This window comes from Trichosurus vulpecula, chromosome 1, assembly GCF_011100635.1.
Source record: "Trichosurus vulpecula isolate mTriVul1 chromosome 1, mTriVul1.pri, whole genome shotgun sequence".
Taxonomy (NCBI): Eukaryota; Metazoa; Chordata; class Mammalia; order Diprotodontia; family Phalangeridae; genus Trichosurus; species Trichosurus vulpecula.
Genome location: NC_050573.1, coordinates 461,140,720 through 461,152,881, shown reverse-complemented (window position 1 = coordinate 461,152,881; position 12,162 = coordinate 461,140,720). Strand labels below are relative to the sequence as shown.

General features: G+C 35.8%; 1 protein-coding gene across 1 annotated transcript in view; it reads right to left on the bottom strand.

Annotated features, from left to right (window-relative positions):
- Positions 1–226: 226 nt before the first annotated feature.
- POLR3G (RNA polymerase III subunit G) overlaps positions 227–12,162 on the bottom strand; it is a 72,297-nt gene continuing 60,361 nt past the window's right edge. Inside the window, 3 exon segments of the mRNA XM_036741752.1 lie at positions 227–313; positions 4,792–4,941; positions 9,724–9,806. Coding sequence (XP_036597647.1) covers positions 227–313; positions 4,792–4,941; positions 9,724–9,806 — 320 coding nt within the window.

The window sequence follows — 12,162 nt, the reverse complement described above, 5'->3', positions numbered from 1 at the left end:
GGTTGAGGCAAAGGCATTTACAGGAAAACCCTGCAAACAAACATGTAAACTGTTAACAAATCTGTAAACTCAAAGTGACTTTGGAATTTTTAAGTAATAAATGCTCACAGGATAGTGAACAAGAATACAATACTTACTCATTTCTCATCAGAAACAAAGGAGGTAATAAGTTTGCTTAAGTATTCAGAGGCCATGTAATAAACAAAAATAATCTAAACGATTATCACTAATATGTTGCTTCGTCCATGTTGTCATCACTTTCTGCACCAAAATCATCTCCATTGTCAAAGTAAGAATTGATGTAATCATTTTCCTAAATAATGAGAAAACAGCAACATTAAAACAAAATTAGAAGCCTTTGGTTACCGAGGGAGACCACTGGCCATCAATTTATTGATTATCAGCTAGCCTAATTAATAAATTATTAGTTATCTAGGGGGAAAACACATAATTAGAAGGTTAATTTACTCTCTTAATCTGTTCCTCTACTTAAGTGGAAAAAAAAATACCAAATTACCAAATCGGAAATCATATTAGCCCTAAAACCAAAGAAAAGGGGGCTATGGACAGACCTCACAATTTTTTTGTTTTCTTAAAAAAAGGCTTCATTGACTCCGCTCACATTTTTTCCTTCTCTTCCAAATAAAGACCACCAATTCCCATTGCTTGCTAGACAAGAGTCAACCTCTCTGGGCCTCATCTATAAAAGGAAGTGTGGGGGGTGGGGGGACACCTGATTTTTGTCTAAATATCTTTTAGAGTCCTTTCCAGTTGTAAGACACCTGATTTTGTCAACACAAATATTATTAATTAAAGGACATTTTAAAGCTTCATTCTAAGGTGAATCATTGCATGTTGTTGCTGTTGTATCTAGCTCTTCAAGACCTCATGGGCCACAGAAAGCAAGGCCCTTCTATCCTCCACTGTCTCTTGAAGTTTATCCAACTTTAAGTTTGTTGTCTCCTTGATACTATCTATCCACCTCATCCTCTGATGTCCCCTTTTCCTTTTGCCTTCAATCTTTCCCAATATCAGGGTCTTTTCCAATGAGTCTTTTCTTCTCATTATATGGCCAAAATATTTAAGATTCAGTTTTAGTATTTGACCTTCCATTGAGTAGTCTGAATTAATTTCTTTTAAGTATTGACTGATTTGACATCTTTGCTGTCCAAGCAAAAGACTCTCAAAAGTCTTCTCCAGCACCTCAATTTGAAAGTGTTGATTCTGCAGCCACAGCTTTCCTTACAATCCAACTCTCACTGCCATACACTGCTACTGGAAAAACCATAGCTTTGACTATACAGACCTTTATCAGCAAGGTAAAGTCTCTGCATTTTAGTATGCTGTTCAGATTTTCCATAGCTTTCCTTCCAAGGAGCAAGTGTCTTTTAATTTCATGGCTGTAGTAGCTGCCTGCAGTGATCTTTGAACCCAAGAATATAAAATTTGACACTGCTTCCACTTCTTCTCCTTCTATTTGCCAGGAAGTGATGGGACCAATGGCCAAGACTTTAGTTTTTCTGATGTTAAGCTTCAAACCAGCTTTTACACAGTCCTCTTTCACCCTTATTAATAGGCTTAATTCCTCTTCACTTTCTGCCAACAGAGCGCTATCATTTGCATATCTCAGACTGTGGATATTTCTCTGGACAATTTTAATTTCAGCTTTTGACTCATCCAGCCTAGCATTTCTCATGAAGAACTCTTCTACTCAAACAATTAAACAACCTTAGAGTAACTAACTCCTAGTGGCAAGTGGCAAAAGTGCCCTTAGACATTGGAAATGTGCATTAAAAACCAGTAGTCCAGTTAGTCTATCATAAGAGGCTCTTTTTTGCATTAGAAGCATAGGGGTGCAGTTGATAACAAGAACAGCTCACTAGATTACCTAACCAGGTGAAGAAACACAGGACTAAGTACAAGCAGACTACAGTATAAGTCCACTGGTCAATTTCTTTTGGGTTCAGTTAGGCCTGGGTACTTCCAAGTTTTCAGGGATGAAAGAGAATATTATTCATACAACAGGCTTAAGAGATGTCCCTGAGCTTAGCAGCCTTAAAGAATTAATTCACTAAATCTGTTCGCAAAAATTTCTAGTACTAAGGCCTGTGGCAGAAAATGAGTAGCTGAAAAAATACAGACTAGCCCTTAAAATAAATTCTCTGAGATAACAGCCTAGTTCCTGAGCGATACAGTTCCCACATGAAGAAATTTGGAAATATGACTTCCATTGCCAGGACTTAGATTTCCTAGTCATTTTGGATCCTTTCTGGCTTCTGAGAAGAGAAGCTGAAACCTCCAAAATTAGAAAGGTAAACAAGAGTATTTGGGGTTGAGGAAACTAGTTCTGGGTCTCTCACCTAGGTGCAGAAGTGACAAGATGAGGAGAATGAATAGTGGACATTTTTTGTTCATGAGTTCGGGCTCCTGTCAATCTATGTGCAGAAGGAGATGGCTAATTCTTCTTATATAATAGTGAGAAAATAATCTGAAACAGACTAAACTGGGAATTTAGAATTCTCTATGGATTTCGTTTATCTATGCTAACCTTGCCTACCAATCTAATTTATACACTTAAAAAGATGAAGAAAAGGTGAACTATTCTTTTGCTCATCTTTTTCTTCGCCTTCCCTTTTATTTTCCCTACCTTTCGAGTAGCCCTACATCAAGTTATCTAATTTTGAGTAGACAAAAGCCCTGGCTTTTGCTTAAGCCATTTATTCTCAGCTGGTTTCAGTCAAAAGAAAAAAAAAACACCTTCCTACTTCTCTTTCTCCCCAAGGATATGAGTTTTTCTGAGGAACGCCAATGTTTCTACAAATTATTCATTTGATTAATTAGCTTCATTTATCCTTCAAAATAAAACACCCCTTTTGTTCTCATGCATTGAGGAGATGTCACAAAATAGGGAATGTTAACAGAAACTTTAACTACTTCAAATTCATCAAGTCTTTGTAAGCATTTCTTCTCCTCCCATCCTTCCTCCTTACCTAACATGCACTTTGGCCCCCTATTATACTGGAGGATGTAGGAAAAAAATGTGAAATACAACTATGTATGCACACTGATTGATACAGTTCAGTATCCCACTAAGGACTGATACATAATTCACTCCAGTGGTAAAGCCTGGAATCCTGCTGTTACTGTGCTCAACAGGGGAGCTCCTAATTTGCCTTTTGGCGCTGGCTGAGCCATGACTCAATGAGAGAACAACTCCAAAAATGCAGAATTCCAAAAACTAGCCGTGTCCAGAAACCGACAGGATTTCTTAAGTAAATCTCACTGGTTTGAGGCAGGACTGAAAGAATATCTGTCCAGTAAAAGCTAGCCTTTTAGGAACCTACCAGTTTACCAGTTAAAAAGTGTTCTGAAGAAAGACTTAGTAGTCATAAGCAGCAGGAAATAGGGAACATCAAGACTGCTATGACTGACCCCAACCCAAACCCTGGGGTAACCCCTCCCTGAGCTAAGCAGCTCTAATCTTGGTTGTCCATAGTCAATAGAGTCTATAGTCATCCTGAAGATGGAAGCAACTGTAGAGACGACAGACTTGGAACTAAGTACTTGCCAAATTTGAAATTCATAAAATTTCTACAAGTTGGAAAATTTAAAAAACATCCAGAGGGTCTATAACTCTAAAGGCTGGCCAGAACCTGTGTTTAATCAGTCCAAATTGTCACTCAATCTAGCTGGACTATTAAAGCATTATTAGTAGGCCAAGTATAAACCAGTGCTTGCCCAAAATTAGAATACTAAAAAATAGACAACTGTAAAATGGGGGCATGCTGGAGCCAGCTTATATGAGCTCAAGATAGACAACTGTTACATTTTTAGAGTAAGCATTTACATTTCTGATACTGGCAAATGCTACAAATCAAAGCTTGATTTACTGTTTTATTGACTGTCTAGATTTAAGGAAGTGATGAAGAAAATGTTAACACTGTAGCTTAAAATTAAAAGTGTGTTGTGCATAATTCCTGCCCTCCCACCCCCACCCCAAGCTGGTTGTTTACCAGCACACCCCTTCGGTATTCATGAATATATGGTAATGAATGAAACTGTAGCACACCTTTCATGAAAAACATATTTCATTTTATTGTCATTTAAATATGTGAAAGTCTTTGTTTTACTGAAAATATAAAGGACCCCTTAGTGGTTACAGGAATTCCTGTTAAATGGTCACAAAGCTCCATTTCTATAGTACTGTGCTTCTGTTGGGAACTTGATCCTATGATGAAAGGAAGGGGCAAAGGATCCTAGTATATCTCTTAGAGACTTTAAAGCACTCACTGAAATTGGGGACAAAGGCACGAATGCTCCCCATAAATCTATCCCCCAAACTGAGTAATAATAAGACTTTCACATTACCAGGCACAAGAGACCTCCTAGGCAGAGTCTGAGTCTATCGGGCCTATGTCAACCAATCAAATTTATGGGCTACCTCCTCTTAATTTATTCCTAAATTCCTGATTTAAGAAACTCACATGACCGTATCTGAAAAAAAAAATTATTCCCTTAAACAAGAAGAGTGAGAGCTGCCAATCTGCTATTATAAAGCTGCCTACCAATCAAGCACTTCTTCCTGAACTTTTATTCACTAAAGCCTATGATTTCCATGTCATAATGGTCCAATTGATTTCAATGTTCTTTATGTCACTGGTAATAACCAGGTTCCTGTTAACCAATTGCTTTTAAAAATATGCCCATTCATTATTATTACTACCTCCAATCTTATTATTATTCATAAAGGGGTATATTATTATACATTATGTCATAATTTAAAAACAGTACCTCTTCCTGCTCTTCTTCATCATACTCTTCTTGTTCATCAGCCGCTTCATCCTCTTCATCGTCATCATCATCTTTCCTTTTCCCTTTGCCTCCTTCTTTCTCATCAGTTTCCTCATCTGATTTTTCTTCGTCACCTTTCTTTTCCAAGTCCTGGTACAAATCAGATTCATTAATCAATCTATGGTAACAGCTTGGCCACAACCACTCCAATCTCATTTATAAGACAACACAATTGTAAGTAACAGCTCCTCAGTATTCTTCAAAAGAAATGGTATTGTAACTTGTGGGTCAAAGATTTGGTTCCTACCATCACGTCAGTTTCTTTAAATGTATTAATTACAATATTGAGACTTGAGGCAATGCTTTATTTTAGGTGACGGTTGACAGGATAGATCTTTCAAGACAATAACAAGCAGATATACACAGTGCTTTACAAACAATTTATTTTATCCTCACAACAACCCTATTCCCATTTTACAAATGAAGAAATTAGGGTAGACAAAGGGCAAGTGAATTGCCCAGAGTCATACAACTAGTAAGTGTCTGAGGTCAGATGAGAATTCATGGGAACATAACAAAAGGGTAAAGACAGAAAAATTATATGCTCATTAAAAATACTGAATTTTATTCCTTCTAAACTCCGGGAGTGAATTTTCACACATTTATAAAAGAACTGCTGATATTATAAAGGTGAGATTTCTTAAAGCGCAAGTTTTAATGCATCATTAATCATTTTCAACTAAGCTTATTCAGTGTGAAGATCCAGCGTGTTGCTATTCTTTTTCTCCCTGCTTACCTGGTTACTGTTCCTTGGCTTTCATTACTAAGGTTAATTTCATTAATGGGGTTAATAAGGGAAAGGAGAGATGGAACTCAAGTCAATCTCAGTTATTTTCAGTGACGTTTGTGAAAAACGGAAAAAAGGGGAAGTCAATGCCTAAACTTTCACTCTGGCCATATTTCTACATCTCACTTAAATCATTATGGCAGCTTGTATTTGCAGAAGTTTACTTTTTGACATATAGACACATCTCCAATTTAGTAACTGGGGAAGGGGGAGCCTCATTTTTATTTCTATGGTCAGTGTCAATCATTTGTTCAAACCAAGGTGACCAGCAATGGAGTAGTAGAAAGAATGCTAGGTTTGGAGTTGAAAGACCTGGGTTCGCTAGGACACTTTTAAATAGTTGTATTATCTCTGTCCCAAGGATTATTCATGGTCATTGTGAAGAGCAAATGAGATAATGTGTGCAGAGGCATGCAAATATAAACTATTATAATTATTGTTCTTCATCACAGCCCTTAAACCTGAAGGCAATGAGTAAATAATGAATTTGAATTTCTGCAAATGTGGTAAAACATCAAATCAAGTAATACATACAATGCACTTTGAAATTAGTATTAATATTATTATTATTATTGTTTTACAGATTTCCAGGAAAATGGCTCAATAACACTTTTGCAACTGGCAATATAATTAAGGCATAAGACAGGCTCCACTAAAAAAAGAATCATTCTTCACAATAAACAGAATTCTAATTAAAATTTTACTAAAAGATCTTCCATACCATAGAATAATATCTCTGTTCAATTACATCTCTCTATGGGGATTACTGAATTGCTCTTTTGGATCTCTCTCTGGTTGCAGGAAACAGAGAAAGGGAACATATTTGAACAGCCTTGAATACCAGAGCACAAATCAAGATCTATCTTTTTTCAAATATTCACCCTACAAGGAAAGATTCAATGATACCAAGCTAAAAGACAAAGGAAAAGATTTTTTAAGGGCCCTCAACTGAATCTGACAGGGACTTCCTATGTGATCTTAGATAAATTTCTCATTCTCTCTGCCTCTAGCTTTTCAATCTGTAAATCAGAACCTGTCAACATCTACATACTTTAAATGACAAATGAAATGTCAATAAGTGCATTAGGATGCTTTAACACATTGCAAATAAAAATTCTGCAGAAATCCTATAAAACATATTATCAGAGATGTATAACTGGGGGAAAGAAAGGATAGGACAGTCCTGGAGCAAGAGTAGAGATAATTGATAGGCAAATGGTACAATCTATTGATATCTACACAATGTCAAGATCACTGGAGAAAGCTATCCAACAAAATGAATGAACCTCCCCATAGGATTTTTGGCAGGGCATGGACAAGAGTTGAATAAAATGGACAGGTAATGGATGGATTTCAAACTACATCCCTTGAGGGAAGACACTTATTGATGAGGCCACAGAACAAAAGATATTGTTAGTATTAATAATAATAACTAGCATTTAAAGCACTTGAAAGTTTGCAAAGTATTTTACATGGTATCTCATTTTATCTTCACAATAACCCTGTTAGGTGCTATTTTTATCCCATTTTACAGAATAGGGAACTGAGCCTGAGGTTAAATAATTTGTCCAGAGTCACATTTGTTTTACAGGTTTAAGGCAAGATTTGAATTTTCAGCTCCTTATGATTCCAAGTCTAGTTATATAGTATTTTTTCATTTTCCTTTAAGAGGAAACATTGCCTACCACCAATGGGTCTGTATCTGAAAAGAGAAAAAAAAAGGAAAAGGACCTATATGTACAAAAATTGTTTATAGCAGCTCTTTTCTGGTGGCAAAGAATTGGAAATTGAGGGGATGACCATCAATTGGGGAATGAGGAGATGCCCATCAATTGGAGAATGGCAGAACAAACTGTATACTAATGTGCTGGAAGAAATGATAAGCAAAATGCTCTCAGGAAAACCTGGAAAGACCTATACGAACTAATACAAAGTGAAATAAGTAGAACCAAGATAAGATTGTACATGGTAACAGCAATGCTGTCAGATGATCAGCTGTGAATCACTTCACTTAGCTGTTCTCAGTAATACAATGATCTAAGACAATTCTGAAGGACTTATGATGAAAAATGCTATCTAGCTCCAGAGGAAGAACTGGTAGAGTCTGGATACAGTTTGAAGCATACTTTTTTTTTAACTTTATTTTTCAGGGGGTGAAGGGGAGGTTTGGTGGTCTGTGCTTTCTTTTTACAACATTACAAATATGGAAATATGTTTTGTATGACTACACATGTATAACCATATCAAACTGCTTGCCTTCTCAATGACAGGGGTAGGGAAGGAGAGAGAGAATTTGGAACTCAAAATTTTTAAAATGAATGGTAAAAATTGTTTTTACATGTAATTTGGGAAAAAATACTAAATTTTTTGGTTAATATTTTATGTAAGCATTGTATTTTATGTAAGTATTTTATTTTTCCCAATTACATGTAAAGATTGTTTTCAACATTCATTTTTTTATAAGATTGAGTTTCAAATTTTTCTTCCTCTTTCCCTCTCCTCTCCCCTCCCTCCCTTTCTCTCCAAAACAGCAAGCAATCTGATATAGGTTATACATATGCAATCATGTTAAACATATTTCCACATTAGTCATCTTGTGAAAGAAAAATCAGAACAAGAGGGAAATAATGTTTTTTTTAAAAAAGACAACATTCCCCTCCCCCCCAAAATTAGACATCTCAGGTTAAGCTTGGGGCTAAATTCATCTAACTTTGAGCAAGTAACAATATTTTCATCAAGCTGGAATTTTAACCACCATTACATGGGATTACAAATAAAGTAGTGGCAGAGGAAGAGGAGGGAAGAAATGAAATACATATTTTTATTTTTAAATTATGGGTTTGTGGTCTTGTACTTATTGTGTCTGATTCATCTTCTAAAACCTAGGAAATCAAGACTGAAAACTTAGTGCCCCTGAGCCAAATTTTTTGAGTTTCAGTAGAGTACAGATCCTAGAACTGACTAAAATTCAAATATCTGTTGAATGCTGTTTGAGAGTGGAATGTGTTATTTTCCTGTGAATACACATACATTTCACATTAAAGACCCGAACTACTTCTACCTCTGAAGTAATGATGTGGTCACTTGAATTCTAATTGTATTCTATTAAAACTCTTAACTGTGATAGAATTTTCAGGTTTCACAGGTCAAATATGACTTGGCCTATTTGAGCTGGTATAAGTCCTTCTACCTGAATGAATGAAGACCCACTTTTGTCCTAAAGATAAGTCACATTTGGAGTTCCAGATCAATCTTCCTCATAATACATGTCTCCTTTAATATTCTTTCTACTGCTGAACTCTACAGCTGGCCAGAATCAAACCAGTTTCAGTCAATATAAGCTGGCTACAGCTTGACACCATAGGGTATGTCTGCAACTTATCCATCATCCCACCAAATTTAAGCTTGGCATATTTGATTGTTGTTCCTTCATCAATCCTCACAACTTCTGGGAAGTTCACAGTGATACACTGAGTACATAAACAAAGATATGTAAAAATAAAAGGCTATATGGACATGGTAGGGACAAAGGAAAAAAGAGTGCAAGTAGAAACTAAATACTACAAAGAAAAAGGATATCTACAATAAAGGAAATGAGAGCTATTTAAACATACAAATTTAAACGTATAAATTTCATACACTTAGTCCTCTTTGCTTTCCCCTAATTCCTTTATTTTATTTTTATCATTCCTGTGTAGGAAATCACTGAACCTCTAGAGCACAAAAGCAAAGCAGTAGAGAACCAAGTATTGAAAGAGATGTTTACAAATGAGAAAGGAAAAGATGGTGAAAGCTGAGAAAACCATGGGGAAGACACCTGAAAATATCTAAGGTCTCTGTCAGCTCTAATATTGTCTGATGATGCATGAAACTGATGAGACAAATTATGCCACTTTCCAGCTAATGCACTGGCTTATCTAGAGATTTCCTGTTAGTTTCTGCAAACTGTTTTCTCCTGTGAAATAGGTGATATCAAAGGATAGTGCGGAACAACAGGAGTTGAGTAAGCTCTTTCAGAAATATAGTACCCAACCCCCTTTAGTCGAGCACACGTTGAAGCTGCTTAACAAGTAGATGGAGCTTACCTCAATTTTTTTCAATACATCCACAGTACTCATGACCGTAGCAACTTTGGCTGTACCTTTTGTCCTTTGGCGTTTGGGTCCTGCTAAGGTAAAACAACTAGTTAGTACAATTTTTCTAGAACAGTAAAGAAAGTTGAACAAGCCTAATACACTGCTTTGTGTTTCACAGAATAAATAATGATGACACCTTACACTTCACTCCTCTAAAGCATTTCACAGTTTACTAAGCACTTTTAAGTACATTCATTGATTCCTTAACACATGAGGTACTTAAGGCAAGCTTTGTTGTCCCTATTTTAAAGGTAAGGAAACTGTTAATGAAGAGACTTATTTCACCGAGGTTCATGAGCAGGCACCTACCCCTGACAGAACCAAACCCAGATCTTCAGACTCTCTAATCTAGTTAAGTTTTTCCACTGGTTGTACCCAGGCCTCATCTACATTGAATTCGACAAACATTTATTAAGTATCTACTATAGGCAAAGCAATACAGGCATATTTACTAAAAGACTATAACACAAACAAAAGACCACTGCTCACATTAGTAAACAAAACCAAGTATATTAAATAAAACTCTGTCAAATCTCATCAGTTTAGCAAAATATTTTAAAATACTTTAGTACTACTGTAGTTTGGAAGGGAGGAAGGGATTGGTGTGGGGAGGAGGTTAAAACTGATATTTGAGCTAACAGCTGGAAATTCTGATCAAATCTCTAAGCACGAATCCTCCTGGTCAATCACCATCCCATATACCTGGAATTAAGAGACACCATTTCACTATGTTTGAGAAATAAAAATGTAGGATTTATCTCTTCATGAATATAATCAGCATCTAATCAATGGAGAAAGAGGTAAGAATTCAATAACAATATCATTACTGGCTCAAAGATAAAATAGTTTAACTGAACACTCATAATTAAAAATATCATAACTCCTTATGTCTAAATATGTGAATTTAGATCTCTAACACATTACAAAATAAAAGTAAGTTGCTTTTTTCAGCCCATTTAACATCTTCTATACTAAATTGGTAGTGTAGGCTTACTCAATAAACTACTCAACAATTAGCATTAAATTCAATGCTATTTCAAACTGACACAATGACCTCACTTTAGACTCACCATGGTTAGCTGCAAAATGGTACCTTAGCCTTGGCTCTGAAAATGTTTAATGATCCTCTCCCCTTTCGTCAACCCTCAAGTTAATAATGGAATGAAACGGGCAGAAAAGAACACCTGGTTAAATTAAGAAAGACTTTTTTTTCATATTTTTTTATTTATTGATCAATTTTGCTGATTTTCCCCCTCATCTTCCTCTTTTTTCTTTAAAAATATTTGTTATAAGGGATGGTTCTATGGGAGGAGGAAGGGAAGGACACTGGTAGCAATTCTGGTGATTATTTTTTTTTAAAATACATCAAGAAAATATTTTTTTAAAGAAATCAATTAATAAGCATTCATTAGAATGTAAACTCATTACGAGAAAGGATCATTTCATTCCTTGTACTTGTGTAGCCCCACCACTTAGCATAGTGCCTGGCTCATAGGTACTTAGTAAATAATTGTTGATTAAACACTTATTATATGTATGCCAGGCACTACACTAAGGCACTGTACTAATAATCAGTGGGGATACAAAGAAAATGCAAAATGTAAAAACTATGAAGAGAAAAGGACCACAGGGATTGTGTTTGGTCAACCATAACTGATGGGAATGCAATTTTCTATCATTTACACTAAATTATGATTCATTAGGCAAATGGACCCATGGCCATAAATTTTTGAGATTTTACTCAAATAAAAGTAACTTTGTTGGACTTAATGGTGCTTGCTCAGTACCCAGAACTTTCTAGTATTTCAGAATGCTCTATGCAGCAAGAGAATAAGGACACTGTTTAATCTGCTTTGTAGAGCAGTAAACATAGTCAAGGTTGGAAGAATCCCTAATAAATTATGCAGCCCAAAGTCAACGCTGCTAGAGTACAAAAAAGCCAGGGGTAGTAAAACATTATGTACTGTCATGTTTTTCTCTAAGGAGGTTTTGTCAATACTCATTTCATAAGACACAAATCCCTCTAAACTATGTACCAAAGACTTCAAAAAAGGAAATTAACTTCATAAAGAGGCTAACGATATCCAGTATGTCCTCAGAATGTCAGTGACAGAATTAGAGCTGCTGTATGTTCTTAGCACCTTCTTGCTGGGATTTTGCACAATTATTGCCTAAAATGGATCTTTTCCCATTCATGGAGGATCAAATTGTCAAAATCTGTTTTCAGGTTTTTGATTTAAAACTGTCTTCATGAAAGTATGGATTGTCAGTTTAAGGTAGCCAATACCCTTGCAAACAGTGTTTGACTAAGAAAATTACTCACATCTGTATTTGTATGTTTCAGTGGTGGAGAGGGCTAGAAATATCTGTCAGGGACTTGGTCTACAG